The sequence below is a fragment of the Sinocyclocheilus anshuiensis genome, unplaced genomic scaffold (assembly GCF_001515605.1).
Source record: "Sinocyclocheilus anshuiensis isolate Anshui unplaced genomic scaffold, SAMN03320099.WGS_v1.1 scaffold712, whole genome shotgun sequence".
NCBI classification, from domain to species: Eukaryota; Metazoa; Chordata; class Actinopteri; order Cypriniformes; family Cyprinidae; genus Sinocyclocheilus; species Sinocyclocheilus anshuiensis.
This window is the reverse complement of record NW_015555749.1, coordinates 383,779-404,974: the sequence shown is the minus strand read 5'-3', so window position 1 is coordinate 404,974 and position 21,196 is coordinate 383,779. Positions and strand designations below refer to the sequence as shown.

At 37.8% G+C, this 21,196-nt stretch overlaps 1 protein-coding gene across 10 annotated transcripts in view; it reads left to right on the top strand.

Moving 5' to 3' along the window:
* The first annotated feature begins 16,392 nt into the window (after nt 1-16,392).
* Nucleotides 16,393-21,196, top strand: part of nrxn1a (neurexin 1a) — a 190,982-nt gene continuing 186,178 nt past the window's right edge. For 9 of the 10 annotated variants that reach the window (XM_016467324.1, XM_016467321.1, XM_016467319.1 and 6 more), the window contains exon 1: nt 18,053-19,103. In XM_016467324.1, coding sequence (XP_016322810.1) covers nt 18,392-19,103 — 712 coding nt within the window. In that variant the 5' untranslated portion in view covers nt 18,053-18,391. Of the gene's footprint in view, nt 16,404-18,052; nt 19,104-21,196 lie in introns of those variants that run through there. The other variant, XM_016467315.1, reaches the window with a different exon arrangement.

The following is a 21,196-nucleotide window of genomic DNA, read 5'->3' as shown; positions in this document are numbered from 1 at the left end:
TTGGATGCAGCTTTGGTTTTCCTCTGAGATTGATGACTATTGGAATGCAAATAGAATTCAGCTAACTGATTGATTTCTCAATGCCTGTCAGAATTATTTATTAGAAACTGTGGGGGGAATGCAGAACAGTTTGAAAGATTTCACTCATTTTTATACTAATCAAATTATTCATCTAAAGTAATATTCCAGGATCAGTGCAAGTTAAGCAATTGACAGCATGTGTGACGTAATGTTGATTACCACACAAGGATGCATCTCAGTCATCTCCCTAGTTCAGGTGTCAGGGCACTGATCAGGGAGTTGGCCATTTTAAGGGCTGTCTCAATCGCGAAATCCTTCCAGTGCACTGGAACGTTTGCTCCCTGAAAAATCCCACAACGCACTGCAAAAACTAGGGAGCATTAATGCTCACTATCCTCCCTTACCGGAAATTACGTCACATTTCTGAAACAATATTTAAAAAAAAAAATCATCGACTTTTGAAAGGTTAGGTGCATATAATATGTGTGTGTGTGGATTTAACACATTAATTTAATTAGTTATGGGAAAAAAATAATAATAATTATGCACATGCCCCACCCCAGACCTACATAGGTCATCTTAGTTGATTGGTGATGAATATGATGAAGGGCAACAACTCACCGTGTGATGTAGCCTATAGAATCAGGGGGGTGTCCGGAAGTGGCACTGGATGCCCCAGACATCTTTTTGGCCACCCTGGGTGCCACCACAATATTTTATTTGCTACTGGCAATTTAATGATTGACATTTCATTTCACCTCTTGAGAAAGTATTTATTTTGACATGCACATTGTTAATATATTAACGTTAATATTAAAAGGGAGAAGAATAAGTTGGACGCACGCTGTACAAGAAGTGCAGCGCTGTTCAAAATCCTGCAACGCCACTCATGTTTTTCCATTAAATTACATTATATTTGTCTCACATCGTATGACTTCACCTCTCACATAATGACTTCACCCTAGGCTGGAAGAGTGTGTATAGACATTTTTCAATAATGCATTTGTCTGTCTGTGGACTGAGAAAAGTCCATGCTTCATATGGAGAGATAATGTAGATTGCCCTTACCATTTCCATTTGCAGTGTTTATATAACAAATCTCACTGACCCCCATGTTTTCATTCTTGAAGTGAAGTTTGCACCTGTATGATGATTAGATAAAGATGTCAGTCTTTATTTTTCTTCTTTTTAGGAAACAAATCAAAGAAAAAAGAAACAAATAATACTGTTCCTAATATTCTGTATGTTGCTCAAAAACTAAATATATTGTGTTCAGTGGAAAAAGTTTTTTTTTTTTTACCCAGTCATTTAAAAATAACACATTTTAGAGCTGTAACGACAATACTGTGAAACCGTGATATTTTTGCTTAAGGTTATCATACCGTCAAAATCTCATACCGGCCCATGCCTACTCCCAACGCACTAATTTTCCGTCATGGCATGGACCCCCTTTAGTAGCTTTGGTCACCCCCTTGCCACCCTACAGTATGTTATTTAAAAGACATGTTTTAAATGACTACATTCATCATAAAGTGATTTTCTGTCATTTGTAAACAGGCACCTAAAAGAGTACCCATAAATATCTTTTTGGACCAAGGGGACTAAATTCTAACTGAGAGCCAAATCGTCCCAGTTCTTTTAGCCTCTCCGCCCATGTTTAATGGCTCCCCCAGTCTCTGTCACACCCTCTTTGCCTCCCCACATCCCGGATTTCCCGAACAGCTTGCGTTCTCCTGAAACCACAGTCAGTTTTACAGCCGTTCCGTAGAGGCTGAGAGATGGATGGAAGAGGAGCATTAACTTGCTGAGTTCAAGGCTTGCTCTCCTCTCTTCTCCCATCGAGTCCAGCGGTGGAGATCTAATTACAGAATCTGAACAGAGGTAGAGGGTCAATAATGAATGGTAATGTGCAGTATTTCAGCCTCGCCGCCATTGTGAGCCTTTCATCTGTGTGGGTGTGTGCTCAGAGAAATCGGCCTTGTCAAAGATGACATGGCAGCCTGTCTGGCATCTGCCCTGGCACCTCTGATGAAGGTCACTCAGTGGCGGTGACAGCGATGAATGCAGCCCTACTGATTGTGCTCTGAGTCTGATGATTAAGAGAAGTTTAAATGAGGTTTGACTCGGCTTGCAGTGGAGTCTGCATTGATGCTCTTTATACAGGGGTATAAAAGAGCTGTTCTGTGAATGTCCTCGGGGTCCTTTGTAAGGAATGATGAAAAGTGAAAATGAATCTTTCATGAGATTTGGCGCAGTTGACTGGGCCATATATTTTGTTGTGATTTGCAGTAACAAAAGAGCAGAATGACATTTTCCTGCCTTGTAGTGAACATTTATATTGTGATTAAAATGGGTATATGGATTTTTTGCCTCGTGTTACAGAAGATCAAAGGCCATCTAATGGCATGGGTCCTGAAAAATGGCTTCAGTAGGTCAAAATGTCATTTACCTTTAGAGTCAGAGCAGTCCTGGTGTCCACAGCTCCTCCCTATTCTCATGCAAATGCCATGAAACCGAGAGCAACAGACAGATGCAACTCAAAGGAGGGTAAGACAATACGGAATTTATGAGTGCTGTCAAAATGATGAGTTTTTCGTCCTTACAATGTATGATGCTTGTAGCACAGAGTTCACTGTGTAGTGGATGGAGCCATATCGTATGAAATTGCATTCAGTACTGAGAACTAAAATATGATTTAAAATATTTAAATTAATAAAAAAATGACAGATTGCTTTTGAGATTTTAAGAATCAATATCAGGATTATCAATACCTATATTTTAGACTATTCTTAATCTCTCTGTTTGTTCTCCCAATATGATGTCAGCAAAGACTGTAAGAAAATTCAATAATTTTGTTTCAATAATTTCAATATGTACTTTTTGTTGGAACTCATTTGGAAACCAGTGAGGCATGTAAAAACCATTTCCCATTAATCCTGCATCAGAAAAAGCCCCGGGCCGATAAGAGCTGACCTGCAGGCCATAAATACTCACCCTTCTCCAGTCAGTCTCCATGTTTGAGCTAATTGCTCAGGCTGCATTATCACCCGTTGACTTGAAGCTGACCACCCAAACAGCATTGCTTCGAGTCTTTTCGGTCTCTTATGTGGGATATGTGCGTCTGTTTCCGTGTGTGTGCGTTGTGTGCCATGCATGGGTGGTTTGCTCCTTCACTCCGGCTCCACATTTCGCTGACTGTGCAGCGTCGTGGAGATGAGGCTCCTCCATAGTGGGACAGTGGGAAAATTACTGCTGTCATTCCTGCATTGGCTGACTGCTGGTGGTACAGAAAAATGATGTGATAGATTTATTCGCCAACAGGGCGCACGGCCATTATGATGCATACCAATCAGACAGTTTCTCAATTTTAAGAATGAACCTATCACTCTCACCTCTGCATAAATCTGCCTTTAAAATGCATTGCAGAGGACCATTGTTTCTGATGTCCAGTATACATTTCTGTTGTTCCCTGGTGTGAGATGCATGCATAGGAAAATCAATAAAGCACATTTAAGTAACTCCCGTTATAAATATTACACGAACTACGTTCATTTTGCAATTCCTTATTCAGTGTAGCTAATCTAAATGGATGGGATTGCAATATCACTTGCCAAAGCACAAGACAGCTGAGAGCATTTTGAGGGAAATTGCCATCATTTGGCTCTCAACCATCGCACATGGAAAGTGGAGGTCAGAGGAGTAATTTGTAGAAATTGGCAGACTATGTCAGGGGCTGCTGTTTGTGCAGTTCCTAATTCTGGCCAGAGATGGCAGCAGCGAACCCTGTTGTATTGACTGCTACTTTCTCCTCCCAGCCTTCTACTAAATGATCTTGGCTGGCTTTTGAAGTGTCGCTATCTTCTTGTTTACTGTAATGCTATTAGAGAGGATGGAGAGGCATAAATTGAAGGGGAAAAAACAATGTCAGATGGAAAAAAAAACATTATTTCAGTATTCGGGAGAGTGTTGTAGTGCCTGTTTTGACTTCTCTGCTAACTTTGACTCTATGAAAGATTAATTACTACTGAGCATGAAATGCTCTCTCAGCCAAGTCAGACAATCAAGAACCTCCCATCTTTAATGATAGCATCCAAAAGGATAATGCAAGAATCATAAACAACAACTGTTTCAGGAGTAAAAGAGGTTAGTGTGCACGTTTGTTTACGTGTGTGAGTATGTGTGCTAAGGACAGGCAGGAATTTGGCTTTTATTCAGAGCAGCCACTTCCAATTCCACCATGCTTCAGGGAGCAATGGACATAAATTACTTTAAAGAACAATAACAGATGTAAGCAAGGGTATTGTTAAAGGTTCATCATGCACTAAAGAGGTTTGGTGGCCCACTGCATGGAGTGCCGATGCGAGTCATGTTCGTAGTCCTGTGTTTAAAGAGCAGGCGATGAGCGCCTCAGGATAAACATGTCGCTGACTGACATCACTCAAACCCAACTCTGTGTGCTGTTGTGAGCCGAGCCGAGCCTGGTCTGCAGGGAAATGCACAGTATGATCTAATCTGCCACATGACACATGTGCTGATGTGATTCTGTGTACGTGTTTGTATGGTTCAACACATAATTCATGTACAGTGAATTCACATGGGAAGATTTACATCAGAAGGTGAGAGTGACAACTTATGTCTGATTTATTCTGAGCAAATACAGTGGGGTTCAAAAGGCCACAGTCAGAAGATTTTAAGATGCAGAATTGAATTTTAACCTGAAAATAAACCTGAATAGGTCGAATTTTAACCTGAATATTTAACCCAATATTTTTAGATGTTTTTTTTTTAAGTATTGTGTGTGTGTATATAATACTAAAATGTATCCAAATATAGTAGATAAAAATAACATAACAGTAAACAATTAACCAATATTAGTCTGTATCGGTTGATATTGGGCTGTTTAATTGTGCATGCTCATTTGCCCTATTTTTAAATTTAGATTACTTTTATATATAATATAACATATATTATACTTTTATATCTAATATAATCAAATATGTCATATAAATCATGTATCATATAAAACAAAATATATTTTATATGTGGAAAATGGATTACATTTTTCACAATGTATATTATAATGATGTGATACCTAAATTAATTTGTAGCATTTAAGATGATTAATTTTAGTTTTTAATGTTTTTATTTTTAAATTTAGATTACTTTTATACATAATATAAAACTATATAATATAAATAATATATCATATAAAATTTTGTTTATAACAATAATTCATTTTTTCAGACTGTACATTTTGATGTGATGCCTAAATTCCTTTGTAGCATTTAAGATTATTGTTTTCAAATTACTTTTGCTGTCATTTTATGCTCATGTAAAGTTCATTTTTAATAGCAATTGATTTTTAAAATGGTACTTTATAGTACTGTGATGTCTAAATTAATATGTAGCTTTTAAGATGATTGCTTTTAAGTTTTAAGTGTCTTAACTGAAACGTATTTATGTAAAAGTGTGTAGAAATGTAATATGCCTTTATTGGTTATCAGCCACAACGTGAAAAAAGCGCAAAAGGGTGACATACCAAATTCAAAATTAATTTTCAGTTCATCTTTGCAGAAATTATGCACATAATATATTTTTGTCATTTTAAAAACAGAAGCATTTTCACAAATAGGCTTTTGAAGCCCACTGCATTGTGTCTGAAAACATCTCCAGTGGAGACTGAAGCTGCTGGTGGTTGGCATTTTCAAAGCTCTGGCCACTGAACCATGCAACCTCTCTGCGAGCACTGCCTTAGCTCCGTCCCAGATCACTTTCATCACTAGGCTAGTGTCTAATTAATCAAGTGGAAAAAGAGTCACAGTCAGCAATGAAATCGCCATGAAGTACTGTCTGGATGCAGCATGAAAACCCACAGACCGGCCCTCTTGTAGAGGGAAATCAGTTGATTTCCCATGGATTTGCCAGTTTTACATGTGCTATTATATTAAGCGCCTCACTGATCTCATCCGAGCCAATTGTACCAGCAAATTCCTGCCCATGAGTCCGGCCGTTACCAAAATCAGCATTCAGAGCAACCAGCCATCACTGCAGGATTTGGATTCAGGCTGTCCCACACGTCATTGCTTTTTAACGTCCATCTTGTGCTCGTACTTGAATTAGATATGCTCTGATCCATGTCATGGCTAATGTAATAAGGTGCACCCTGACACAAGAAAGAGAGGCGTGATTAGATAAGCATTCAGAGCAACTGCACCATGTGACACACCCTGACACTCAGCAGGTGTCACAACTTGCGTGCCACGACTATAAATCGATCCACCCTTTAACGTATTTTTTGATGTAACAGCTCATGAAATTGACACGAAACAGTGACAAGTGTGCTCACTATGTGAAAGAGCCGTGAAGGCATTACTCACTTGTGATGTCTTTATGTCCTGCGACATTCAGTTCCATTAGACGAGGTCTGAACTCATAAAAGGAATTGGGTCTAATAGCATTGATACGAATGCCACGCTATACACAGTCTCCGAAAGAGCGCTCGATTATTCACCCAGTTGTCAACTGCCTGACGCCTAAATGCTTGCCCATCTGTGTGACACGAACCACACACCGTATGATTATATTAATGTATAATTATATAACCATGCGTACATACATATAGCTTGGTAGACTACAAATGCCGGGATTCCAGCTGTGCTAATGTCAAAAACATTAGCGTTGAGGTATTGTTCAGACACGAAGGCAGAGTGAGGTTTGTTTCAGAACCTGTCTGAGCACTAAAGAACGTGTCAGTGTCTGTGAGGGAAGCTGGCAGACATTTATAGCCGTTGAGTGATGGGACTGATGGAGAAGATGGCTAGGCTCCTCTAGAGCCCGCAGGCATGTTCAGTAATCAATGCACACTTAAAAAAGTTAGGATAAACGGGAGAAAAACGAGGTGGCTAGGCGGAAAACAGCCCAACGACTGCAATCTCATGATGCTGAGTATCATAAAGCTGGTTACTGAGATGTCATGGGATGTACAGTAACAAAGCTCAGCCTAGATTTGTGTTTTTCCCATTCTTCTTTTTTTAACTTTAGACTTATTTTCATCTTATGACCCTGAATTAGCGCTGTCTTTCCCACAGAACTGCCTACGCGTGTTGACTCATTGCCTATGGCCAAACATTGACTCGACTCTCGGTTTGCAGTGTAAAAAAAAAACACTTGTTTTGGAAAGTGAGTGAGATAGATAGTAGTCAGGCAGAGGAGATTATTGAAGTCTTTCGTGTTGCAGGTTATCCTCTAGCACTTAAAATTTAGTTTTTGTCATGATTAGTAACAGCACCAGTGTGATTCACTTCTCAGGTCATTGTCCAGACACACTACTCAAAGATGCTAGCATCACACGGCTACATGAGGAGGAATGATTGACGGCTGTTTGAATAATAGACAAGCACCCTGCGTGTTTAACCATGAGATTCTATTTGCTGCTCACATTTTCATTAGCAATTAATTCTGCCAGGGAGCACAGCAACATAGGGGATGCCTCTAATTCATGTTTACTGATGTGTAAATTCTCTGTAATCTGAATAGCTTTGTTAAAATGTCAGGGATGCTATTTTGTATGACTTCAAAGCGCCATCCTGAGATATTGCTGCCAATTTGCTCGTTCTCAATTTTTATTTATAGATGTTTGCATGTTTTAATAAAAAGCTCTATTGCAGACTAATCAACATCACAAAAGAGAATTAAATTAGCTTATAAACAATTCTAAATTGTTCGGATTATTTAGGGATGCACTGATGTAACAGCTGAAAATGCTTCACTATTTTACCTGAATATTTTAAAAATAAAACAATATTAAAAGCAATAATAAAATCAATCTGATGTACAGTATAAAAAACGGAATATTTATTTCTGGTAATGTTAATAAAAATATATATTTTGTGAATTGCTAAAGAGTGTTGCTAAAGGGGGGATAGAAGGGTTAGATGGATTTGATACTGCAGTGTCCAGTACTAAAGCTTGTTAGTTATCGTTTTAGTGTCTGATGACAGCGACCAGCATCCGCCATCTTTGACCTTGGAATTTCAGTAGCTTGAAAATGGATCTTGTTTCTATCACTTTCAGCCTGCATGCATACAGTGTGAGCATCCTTCATTTGCTGTCTAATGTTGACAAGACTATGAGGTGTGGGCCTTTGGCTGTCATGAGACACTATCTGTCACTCAAATGTGCTTTGACTCATTTCCTCTCTCCATAGCTGTTTTTTCCTCTTCGTCTCTGATGACTTCATTAGATTTGGGCATGCTCTCTCAATCAAAACACCATACGGACATGTCAAGACAGAGTGCAGAGCCACTCCCTCCCTGTTTTGTTCTGCTAAAATATATCCATCTTCTGACATAATCTCCGGTTTCTCTCGGGACATGGATCATCTGGGTTTGGTGGGCGATTTGATTTATAACTCTTATTAACCCATTCCTCTCCTGTCCTCCGGTCATTACGCTCGCCTCATCTGTCCGGCACCTACTCTCGGTTTGTTTGTGAACTCTCTTCCCCTCCTTGAGCTGCAGGTCTAGCCGGGGCCTCTTTGATTGCGGTGTTTAATGAGAGGCAGCCACCACAGAGAGAGAGAGACAGGAAATCCATAACCCAGAGAACAGTAAACCTTGCCAGCCATTAATCACTGCAGGTCTAGCCGGGGCCTCTTTGATTGCGGTGTTTAATGAGAGGCAGCCACCACAGAGAGAGAGAGACAGGAAATCCATAACCCAGAGAACAGTAAACCCTGCCAGCCATTAATCACTGACAGCAGCGCTCCTCCATGGCCTTCACCGCTGACAAAACCCTCCCTTTTTTATCCTCCCTGGGAATGCGCGCCAGTCCTGCACGTAACACATAGCAGACTAGACACACTTGGCCTGTTAAACACCCCACAACCAGTCAGTGCAACCGACCCATCCAGTGCGCATCCCTAAACCAACCCATCACATGCACACACAGCCCTGAGGGGACGTTCGAGCACTGATCCAGCCTTCAACAGTGAATGTGACTGCCTCAGAGAGTTAAATCAATGCGCTCAACTGTCCCTTTGCGTGAGTCTCAGCGTTCTATATGAACACAGCTGATCCAGCAGGCTGCTCTTGAATGCCACTTGTGGCTGACGTTAGTTTAGGACCCACACACAAAAGCTTATTTATGTTATGTAATGATCTGAGACGTGTTTGTTGGAGGCACCTTTGTGTGTCCTAACATAACTGGCCCATAAAGCAATAAAAGCACTCTCTTTATGTAAATCTGAGCTTTTGTTCTAACCTGCCGTGACCGCATCAAGCGACAGGACATTTCACTGTCTATTTATTGGGTGTAGTGCTCAGTAGCCCCGCCCACTGTCAAATCTGATTGGTCTAAAATCCTGCTTCTCATAACTTTATATTGGACATCAATTATCATATTTGCAAATGCTGTTCTGTATGCTTTTAAATCAGTTAGTCTATTTAATTAATAGTCTAATTCATTTATTATAATATTTTCTTAAATAATAATTAAATTTTTTAATTTGAGATTATTATATATATAATTATATTTATAAATATAAATACAATTCCAATATATAATCATAAATATATAATTATAAACTAGTTGCAATAATAATAATACAAAAATAACAAGACAAAGAAGAAAAAGAAAAAGAAAAAGAATGAAACATTAACATTGTTATAACACATTTTAATTATATTTATTATGATAATTACATTAATGCATTTAATATAATTCATCTGAAACATTTGGGAAAAAGTAACTTGTTGTTATAACACATTTTAATTATTTTTTTTGTAATTAAATAGATTTATTACATGTACTGTATTAATTAAATTCCTTCTCTCAGGTTTTCTGTGCACAGGTGCTCTATAGCTATGAGAATTGCTGAGGTTTTTGGGAGAATGTTGCTTGTAATTAGTTCACCTGTGCTGAAACACAAGTCATCGTCTCTTGAAATGCTTGACACAAATTTTCAAAGACCTTTGAACCATGCAACAACACAAGAAGCTATGTTTGCCCACCATTCCACTGAAATTAGTTATTAATTTCTTCATCTTTTGCATGTCAGGGTACATTTCTACTCCTACTTTGGGGTCCAAAATACACTTGTGAATTTTTTTCACCTTTTCTACATTTTCATTACAAATTATATTATCAGCATTTAACAATTGATTGAAATTGTTATGCTGATAAAATAATTTCTAATGAAAACATAGAACATTTGAAAAATGCAACACAAAAATTTGTTTCTGAACACAGAAAAAAGCTTGAAAAAAGTTTTGTGTTCAGTTTAGTAAAGAATAATTTTTCGCTCTTGTTCACAGTAGCAGCATGGGCACTATGGTTGTGAGGGAGTTGGCGTAGTCGACAGGATGCCAGTCTTAGAGAAACAAGAAACATCTCCCCACTGCAGTCGCTGAGGGATCTCTGCCCAATCTGATTACTGCATTCGTCAACCTGCCACCCTGTTCTGCAACTAAATAAAGCCAACACCAGATAAGACCCTGCCGACTCCTTCAACACTGCTTGAGACAATTCCACATGAATGTAAATGTACCCATCCCCCCAACTCCAACCTAATGCACACAGGGAAGGGAACACATTGGAAAATAGTGGAAATGCTTTCAGTTCTGCTTATCTGATGGACAGAAGACAAACGTCTACATTACATTCAAGCTCTAATGCATTGCATTACACATGCCACATCCTCAAAAGACTTCTGGTCATGTCCCAGTGGCTACCCTGAAAGACTGCAACTGTAGCTCGGTGTTTGTGGATTTTCCTATTACAAGACTGTCCCAGCTATTTATTTTTCAGTTTGGTTTATTGTTATAGCCTTATCCTAAAGGCTCAATTCTAGAGTGATTGCTGACTATAGTTCTTGAAGCCTGGACTGGGTTTATACCAATATGTCTTGTAATGCTCTCCAGTGAATGTCTTATTGGGAGCTTTACAGTCTGACATTCAGGAACTGATGGTGGTAAATGGCAAGATTAGTGTAATCTTCTCAAGATATGTTTACATCATCATGAAAATGATTTTTCTAATCTGAAAAGAATCTCATGTTTCAGGATTCAAATCAAGAAAAGACTGTGTTTCACCTGCTTAGAAATGGTAAGCTTCCTCATAATGCCTGTATCAATTTACAATGTTCATTTTATGCTCATAATTAATAACAGATGTTCAGTTTGTAGTCCCACAACATTTTTGTTTAAATTTCAATTTTTGAACCACTGATTCCTTATTTCGGTAACACTTTAGTTGGGGGACCAATTCTCACTATTAACTAACTATTAACTACGACTTTTGCCTCAATAAACTCCTAATTTGCTGCTTATAGTTAGTAAGGTCATTGTTAAGTTTAGGTGTAGGATTAAAGGATCTAAAATGGTCATGCAGAATAAGGCATTAATATGTGCTTTAGTAGTAACATGCATGCTAATAAGCAGCTAGATAATAGTAAGAATTGGTCCCTAAACTAAAGTGTTAGCCCTATTTCTAATTATTATTATTATCATTATTATTATTATTTGGGTTTATGAATAAAATAAGATCTGTATTACCATTACCTGAAGAGTCTTTCACATTTTCTTTTACTCCATAAAATATGGTGTTACATTGTCAAATAAGATTCTTAGTCAAATTAACATTAAAATTGTTATTAATATTACTATTATTATTAAAATTATTTTAACCAGGGTCTCATCTGGTGTAATTATTATTATTATTACACACATTTTTTATATAGTGGTTAAAAAAATTGTAACTCATGTTGTGAATGTCTCTTCAAGTATTGTTAACCACTGACATTATTTTACTCATGTATCCAAAACCACTATTTTAAAAAGCCATTAGAAATTCCTGAGGGAAAACTATCGCGAATTATCCTTCCGGGTTGACATCATAACTGAAGGGCTCTATTGCAATAAAGAATAATTTGCAGTCTGTGAACAGCATGACATAATTAGTGCCTCCTCGGCGTCATGAAAATTATGTCCTGATCTATACAGAGCCATACAGACACAAGACTCTGTTGCAGCTTATTAGAAATGTATGATCCTATAACAGAAGTTTAAGGATACAATACTTCATCATTCATTTACATTATTCAATAACTATGCATTTAGAGCGGATATGAGCGCGTTTAAATTGAGCTATTCCTGCAACTTTCATTTACACTATGGTCCAAACCAGGCCATGTATCAAGGCAGCAATGTTAAAATACAGATTCCTCATAAATGATTAATACCATGATTTTAAATGAGGGCCACAGGCCAGTATTGGGATGCAACATTCTTTCAACTATGCTTTTGAAAGACAAATGAACAGCAGGGATATAGTAAGGCCCATTGTGAATACGTCTGAAGACACATCTTTTGCATTTGATTGTGTTTACAGTAATCATACTTTCATGAATTCTCTCTCATGTACCTTTAAAAGCCAAAGAGCGAACAGAGCATGAGGCTTTGGAAGAGGAATCATAATGCTCAGACTGAATACGCTGCACATCTGACAAAATAATGTAGTATGTTGTAAGTAGTTATAGTAAACATTTGGGATATAAATACATAAGTGAATATAATGTTATGATATGTAATGGGAAGCCCTATTAAAATGCTTTCTTAACATAATCTTGTATTGAGTAATGACTTTGAATTCTCAAAGCCTAAATGAGGAAATAATTACTTTGCTGAAATTAGAAAGAACTCTGGGGAACTCATAAAATGGAATCAAGATACAGGTCCATCAAAAAGGAAGAGGAATAGGAAAGGAATAAAACACACACACACACACACACACACACACACACAACTGATAATTATTATGTACAGTAATCATGAAGTTTCAGAGAGAAAAAAGATATCCTTTAAAATGTATTGTACCTGCTTTATGATCTTTTTCCAGATGCCAAAGAAGACCAAAACAGCTGATTCATTCTAACCCCTTTCACAGGAGACAGGTACTCTAAATTAGATTTTATTCTCATCTCAAACAACATCCGTGCTGATGACGACACATAAACACAGAGCAAAGCTTTCCCCAGAAAGCATGCATGTCATCTCACGCCTCACCATAAGTGCCTGAGGAACTCACACCTTGTGTATTAAAACACCTCCGGTTTCACACGTGAAACCGGACGGTTTCACACGTGTAGTGACTGGGCCTGTTACCAATGCAATGTTTTGACGTGGAGGGACGAGCCATTGAACCATGCAACTATTGAGTACAAAGCTGGAGGTTCCCAAGGGAGCTTTGGCCCACTTTTCTTGTCAAAAGATAATAGCTAACTGAGCAGAAGAGGGGACATCGAACATATTAGTTTCTGAGCATCCTGTTTAGTGTTCCTCTCTGAAAAAATCCCATACCCACAAGATGGTGCCCAAACTGCTATTTACAAATTAATTTGAATAAATTCACTTAGTCCCACATTCTATTAGGTATCTTTAACTATTATGCACAGCACATTGTTTTTCAAATTTATTACAAGTGTACATGTTGGATACTTATGTGTTGTTGTGCTGTACTTTAGAGTGAAAATACATAACATTTGCAATTTATAGTTTTAGATAGTGACAGTAAAGACTACAAACGATGCAGAGGAGAGTGAGGCGGTGGAAGGCTACATGGTAGTGAACTGCTTGCAAGGTTTACATGCAGTATTCATACACTATTCATAGACAGTCCTGTGGTGACCCTACCCATGATGCTTACCTTACTTAACCTTTGTAGGTGCAAATCTAGTTGTGTTCACAATATGTTATATTTACATCAAATGCTTGAAAATAATATGTTAGGTTTAATTTAAAAGCAGGAATGCAAAGCTTTTTATTGTTATAACAGCATTTATAACTGCACATTAATTCTTCCCTTAAAACGTGATTTTATCTGTAAATTTGATCTGTAAAGCAGTTTGTCTTTTTTGTTTGTTTGTTTATGGCATTGCATTGTCATGGCAAAGTCATTTTCAGAATGAAATTGTGTTAACGTGCATATTAATAACATCTTTTTTAAATTTGGTTGTAAGTACTGTAGGCTACATACATACACATAATATACTTCACTTAATATAAATCATAGCTATTTTCTGTTTAATTACTGGGAAAAAGAGGCTTTTTAAAATTCTGAGTATTTTCTTATTTTTGTTATTTATTCTTTTGGTGATTCTTTATTTATTAAGCATTTTAGATTTATAACTATTTACAGCAGAGCCCAAGATCCACCTATATTCATACGATACAAAAAATAAAAAAATAAATAAAAATGGAAAGAGTTGTAACAAAGATTGCATGCCAGAAGAATACAACTATGACCAAAACAAAATTAGAGGGATGAGTATTATTTTTAATCTGCAGAAATTTTTATTTATTTATTTATTTGTACATTGTGATTCAATAGCAACAAGATCTCTCAGGTTTCTCTCGTTAGGAGTTGTAAAAGAAAAGTGGAGATATAACGCTTTCAACAGGAAACAGAAATGTCACTCTGCTCCACTCATATACACTATTCCAGACCGTCTTTTAGTCTTGGTGTTGCTTGGCGACAAACACAGCTTAACATTTCTTTTGGAACTAATTTAGTTGGTGGAAAACAAATATACTGACTAATCAGTTTGGAACGTAAGTTTTTTTTTATATAAATTGCTGTACTTGTTTAAAGAATTGTTCTGTATAAGCATTTCAGCAGCACTGAATATCAGCATTACTGCTATTACCTGTGGGCTCCTGCCTACAGCCAAATCACAGCCATGCTGATGTTGTTCTTCCATATTACTTAATATAAATGCACACTGACAGTTTACATTACAGTGCCCATGTTACACGTATATGGTGCAAGTATAATTAAACGTTTAATTAAATAGCAATAGCCTATCATGGACTATTTTATTATCAAAAACAGATTTATAACATAAATTGCAAATAAACTGCATGCACTTAAATGACTCCTTAACTGACGATATTACCTATCAACATGCACACTGTAATGTAAAGTGTGAGCAAAAGCTTTTATTCGTGGCGGACACGATCACGATCACGGATAAAGCTGTTTCCTCATCTGTATGTGGAGTTGCTAATAACGGTGATCGCTGTCCAAGGTGCTGCAGCGCTCTCGCCCCGCCCGTCTCCATCACACACTAACCGGGAGACACGTGACGCGATGTGCTGACAGTCCCTGGCAAAGCTCGCCTGAGAAACACATCGCACCTTGTCTTGCACACAGAACAGGGAGCGATATTTTCTATTTTATATACACCGAAAAAAAAAAACAACCTAACATTTACATTGGAGAATTTCTTAAGCATGAACCGTTTTGTACTGAATCTTAATTGGTTGTTGGCTCCATTTTGATTTTTTTTGTTTTCATTTTTAAAAAATCTATTGGGACTTGATCTATTGGAGATCCGCATACGCACTTTTATCGCTCCCATTTCTTCTGCTCATTCGACACCGAGGCAGTGATTTTTTTTTTTTAAATTTGTATTCATTTTTTAATCAGATGGAAGCCTGAATCGATGTGGAGGAAATCAACCAGATTCATCGGCGAGGTTATCCTCTCAAGGGGCGCACAATGGTCCATTTCTCAAGGTAAAATAATGAAGGATTGTGTAAATGTAATTCGAAGGCGTATTTGAGGTTATGAGCCGTTTTCGGTGAGAGTTATGGTTGTGCTTCACGCGCTCAATGCAGTCACGCGCAGGTGAGATGATGCAGCTGGGCTTCATTTCTGTGTAATTTCGCTCTATGGCCGATTCATTCGTGTTTACAGCTGGCCTTTGCTTCATCTTAAGCGATATTTGATGACTCCCTATGTTCCCTATTCTCAGCGTCTGAAAGAGAGCGCGGTAGAGGCGTGTTAAAGGTTAAAATCTCGCTCAGTTTGAGCAGATGGTGGTTGATTATTGGCTATGTTTTGCGCATCTGAGTCATCGCCAATTTTAATCAAAGGAAAGGAAAAATGGAGGAAAATTGTTATTGTTTCAAAGTATATTTTAAATGGCAGCTATATGTTTTGTAGGATCCCGTTGTTGTAAGACTGTAAATCGCTATTAGGATGATCGTGGATTGTTCGAGACTCTATCTACAGTAGCTACTGATAGCAAGGCATTACCGTAATCGTTTCGCAAATACGGTAAATAAGACTGCCTTCTCTACATTAATCGCATATGATGTGTTGTGTAAGATCCATCTGTGAAAGGGGTCGGTTGTTATCTTGCTAAGTAGCCCCGTGTAAACCTGACAGTAAACACATAGGAATTCAAGCATGAAATGATTGGTTGAGATCAGTTGACAGACAGCCCAGAGGCCAGACAATTGCAGTGTCATTAATGCATAAGAGGCGCCCGATAAGCCCCCGCCCTGGGCTCATTTTGGGATGCAGGACTTGAACCGAGCGAGGTTCACTGAATCAAACGAGATTTCCCCATTACACAGTTTCGATGCTGCCGCACTTTTGGACCTTTTGTCAGACTGCACAGATCCTCCTGCTGAAATAACTGTAAATATGATTGCCTGTACGGCTACATAGGCTATACAAATATTCGTAATTATAATGGAAAAGAAGGCAAAATACCACAGTAAAAACGTGTTAAGTGGTTAATTGTAAGTTAACCTTACCTTACGATGTGATTTTATCATTTAAAACACAATCCAGTTGTAAAATATATTGTAACACTTTTTTTTTATATATACATAAAAATATATACATAACTTTTTAATGCATAAAAAAGTGTAAATTAAATATTTTATGGAGATGATTTACATATATCTATATTTATTCAATGATATGTATCATTTCATTAAAACAAAGTTTCTAAAAATTCATTTTATTACTTTAAAATATGAATAGCCATAATTATGGGGAGATTGAAAGTTTTGTTGTATAGTATGCACATTGGAGGGTTTTATGTTGCATGTCATATTAATTAGTTAATATTTACTGCATTATTTTAGTGTATGTGTTATTCTAATATTGTTTTGTGCTTTTGTGTTCACACTGTGCTCTGTCTTTGTATTATTATTGACACAGTTGCTGAAGAGACCAGTTTTGATGACGTTTAAGCCGTCATGTGGTTTTCCATTATTTTACCTGTGTTATTAGAATTTCTATTTACAGAAACAAAATCATTTTAAAATAGGTTGGCATATTAACCATATATATCAAATAATATATATAGCCTATAGTTTGGAAGTGTAAAATATATAATGACCAGAATGCTTCATGTAATAATCACTGTATTTTTACAGTAAAGTTTTTTTTTTCCTGTACATGTCTTTAAAATGAAAGAGAATCTCTTTAAAATGAAAACAAAATGGTATGGAATAGCCATAGTCTAATTCAAAATAAAATAAATTTTCAATTGGATACCATTTTATACCATTTATTTTAGTTTAAGCTACTCTGATTTAACCCAGTATACCGATCAAGTAATCGATATAAAATTATCGATTTATTTTTGCCTTTTTTGATTATTAAATCAGTGTATTTGATACTGGGGAAAAAAACAACAGCCACATGATGAAATGCACTGGAGTTTTCTGGTTCATAAGCCATGAATTCTAATCACTGAGAGAATTATAGTGAGAAAAGAAAAACAGAGAAAAGCAAATAAAAAGTACTGCTGTAATTGAAGATTAAAGCAATCAATATCAGTGTGAAATTAGTGGTTTCAATATCAATATCATTGTGAAATTGTGGTTTTGTGTATGAATGATTGTGTTGTGTGTATGCTATCTTTTTAAAAGTAGCCATCTTCTCTTTCGTTTCCTATGAAGAAATTAAGATACTCTTTTTCATTCTTTTCAGATTATGGATCAATATGTCAAAATGGATGTGAATTGAAGGTTTGTGAACACTGAGGGCCCTATTCGGGCCTGCACGTTAACTTTGCAAAGTGTACCTTTTGTCTACATTTGATTAGTGCTGACTTTAGGCCTACACAATGACTTTTAACTAGACTTAAAATACCCTGACATTAATGACCCTGTATACCCCGAATGGACTCTCTGCTGTACAGCACTACACATTGGCTGAAATTTATAGATACTTTGATGACTTGGCCCCACTGTAGCACATCTGGATCTCACTGAAGGTTTTTTTTAAGCTAAACAGTAGCCTTATTTTTTATTTTAGTAGACCAGTATTTGGGCCTTAGTGACACCCTTTATTGTTCTGATTTGTATATTTAGATTTTGAAAAAGAGTTGGCCGTAACACAGGCCTTCTCCCTCTCTCAGTGAACAATGAGTAAATTGCCTCAAATGCATAGCAGTCCTGTATATTATAGGGAACTCTGTTACACTTTAGGAGCACATCACTAAGAGAGCTGAATCATTTTAGTTTTCGATTAGTTCTATTGTTAGTTCTAACTTCCTTTACCATTCACAATGAGCTTCTCAATGCGGAACGGCGCACATCTAATCTGGATAGGCTTACTGGTTTGTTGCCTTGTCGACATGGGGGCCAGTATGGAGTTCACCGGCGCAGAAGGCCAGTGGGCACGGTTTCCTATGTGGAACGCCTGCTGTGAAAGCGAAATGAGTTTCAACATGAAGACCAAAAGTGCTCATGGACTTTTAGTGTACTTTGACGACGAGGGATTTTGTGACTTCTTGGAACTGCTCATCCACAACGGTAGACTCAGTTTGCGGTTCTCCATCTTCTGCGCCGAGCCGGCGATGGTGCTGTCCGATACCGCCGTCAATGACAGCCGCTGGCACGCCGTGACCTTGCGCAGGAATTTCAAAAACACTATGTTAGTTGTGGACGAAGAGATCAAGTGGGTGGAGGTTAAGTCGAAAAGGAGGGACATGACGGTCTTCAGCCATTTATTCTTAGGAGGGTTACCTCCTGAACTGCGATCTGTAGCATTACGCCTCACGTCTTCAGCCATCAAAGATCAGGTCCCCTACAAAGGATGGATAACCAATCTGAGGGTGAACAGTTCCGAGCCGCCGCTTATCGGTAGCGAGGGAGTCAACAGTGACATTTGCGAAGCTGACCACATTTGCCTGAACGGAGGAGTCTGCAGCATCGTCAATGACGAGCCCATTTGCGACTGCTCCAAAACGGGATTCCAGGGAAAAGACTGCAGTGAAGGTAAGAGGCCTGGATTCGTCGTCTCCGTTGTTGAAATGTCTTTTAAAACACAGCCTTTTCACTTCTTTTTTCGTTTTAACATTGCAATAGTTCCTCAGAGGCAGTGCATGCTACATCATGTCTGTTCCTGGCCTCCACTATGGGCCCAGTACATTACATGATTAGATTACCACTGATCTCGGTCGGAGAAAGCCGTTGATCTGAAGGAGATCATTTAAATAGGCTTTAGTGCCATCTGTGTCAATTCCGGAGCATCCACGAAAGCCTGTGTTTTTGATAGCATGACGTCAGCAGAGGCTTCTTGCTCTTTTTTATGCTAAATTAACTTAATATACTCTTGACACTGCACTGGCATTACAATTAAGTACAAAAATGATGAGTTGAATACATGCACACAAGCCCATGATTGAAGTATGATGATTTGAATATTATTCTCTGTCTGAATTTAAGGGGTTGGATGCTCTAATTATATAATTAGCCAGATGTTTCATAGAGTCACTGTAATGACTTAGCCAAAGTTACAATTTCAATATCACAGGAAAAATAATGACATACTCAATACAGCATTCAGCAACCATCACAAAGCATTTTTAAATCCAGCTTTACAAGTAAACCTCCACTACTGCACTTACAGAGTTATTTTAATTACAGAAGTGGTTAAAGCGATTGATGATGTAACTAAATAGGGGGAGGCCATTTCTGATTCTATCTTTTGAAAACGGATGGTTATACGCATATTACAACAATTCAGATTTTCATGCAAAGTCTGTTCCTTTTTGAATATGTATGTTCTGGTTGGTTTCCTAGTTTAACTTACTCCCTTGGTGTCTGATTTCACTGTTTTTATGTTCTTTCCATCTTTTTCTTCATTTTTACAACCGTCTCTGTGGACTGATCTTGATGTTGATGGATATTGTCTGGGTTAGGCCGTAAGCCGAAGAGGCACCATGTTGCCAAGGAAACTACATACCCACTGAGTAAATTTTGCCCTCCTAAAGCACAACTGAGAGACAGTATGTTTCACTGACAAATGTTCAAACTAGAATAGCAGTCGTGTTGTGGTATGGTGTTCGCTGGGCTCTCAGCGAAATGTATCGTCTAGGGGATTTGATGAGATTATGACAAAAGGGCAGGGCCCTCAGATGCTCAGCAGCTTGCTTAAAATCAAGATGCACCACTCTCCAGCTCCTGTGCTGGTAGAAATGCGCATCTTTGCCAGGTGAGTCAGAACAGACCTGCCCACGTAGCTTTGAGTGGCCTCCGTCGCACGCTTTTGGTTGACACATAAGGATATGTGGAGATGGTGGAGGCCACGGGATGTGTCGCTCTGAATCATTAGTGCTATTTATTTAATATTGGAGGATCTTGAGGCTAGCGGTGCTAGGCGTTGGCGCTGCCTGCTTTCTTTTTTTCCACTTTAGACTGCTTTGATGATTTTATTTGTCAGTGGAAAAATGAATTCTTTATCAGATTGGTTAGATAAAAAAAGTCTACCATGTATTTTATTAGATTAACTGAACTACACTTAAAAATAAAGGAACCATTATTTGGAATTCCCCATAGAACCTTTGATGAAAAATAACCTTTTTTTTTTTTGCAAATAATATTTAAATCATCTAATAAAACTTTCTCCACTATAAAGAACATTTTGTGCAATGGAATGGTTCCATGGATGTTAGAAGTTCTTCATGGAACCATAGATTCCAATTATTTTTCTGTCAGAATTGTGCAGATGACCTTTCATTACGTCTTTGGCTGTGTTGTTATTAGAACAAATCTCCAAAGGCACCATGCAGGACAGGAAAGCCATTATGAAGGCTTAATTCCTCGAATGAAATAGATATAGAGCCAACGTGGTGTTCATTAAAACAACAGCATCGTTTTAAACTCATCTTAGCCTAAATCTGTCCTTGCTTTGGTTATTAATTCAAATCTGGCCCGTGAGCGGAAAGCAGGCAACTTTTTGTCATTTTGTGTGTTGTCAGCTTCATGACCGAGGTGATCTGTCAGCTGACCGCTGTTGCCAATAAAACACTCAGACTCGTATTTTATGTGGATAAAAAAGGGATAGCTGCATATTAAATGGCTCATTG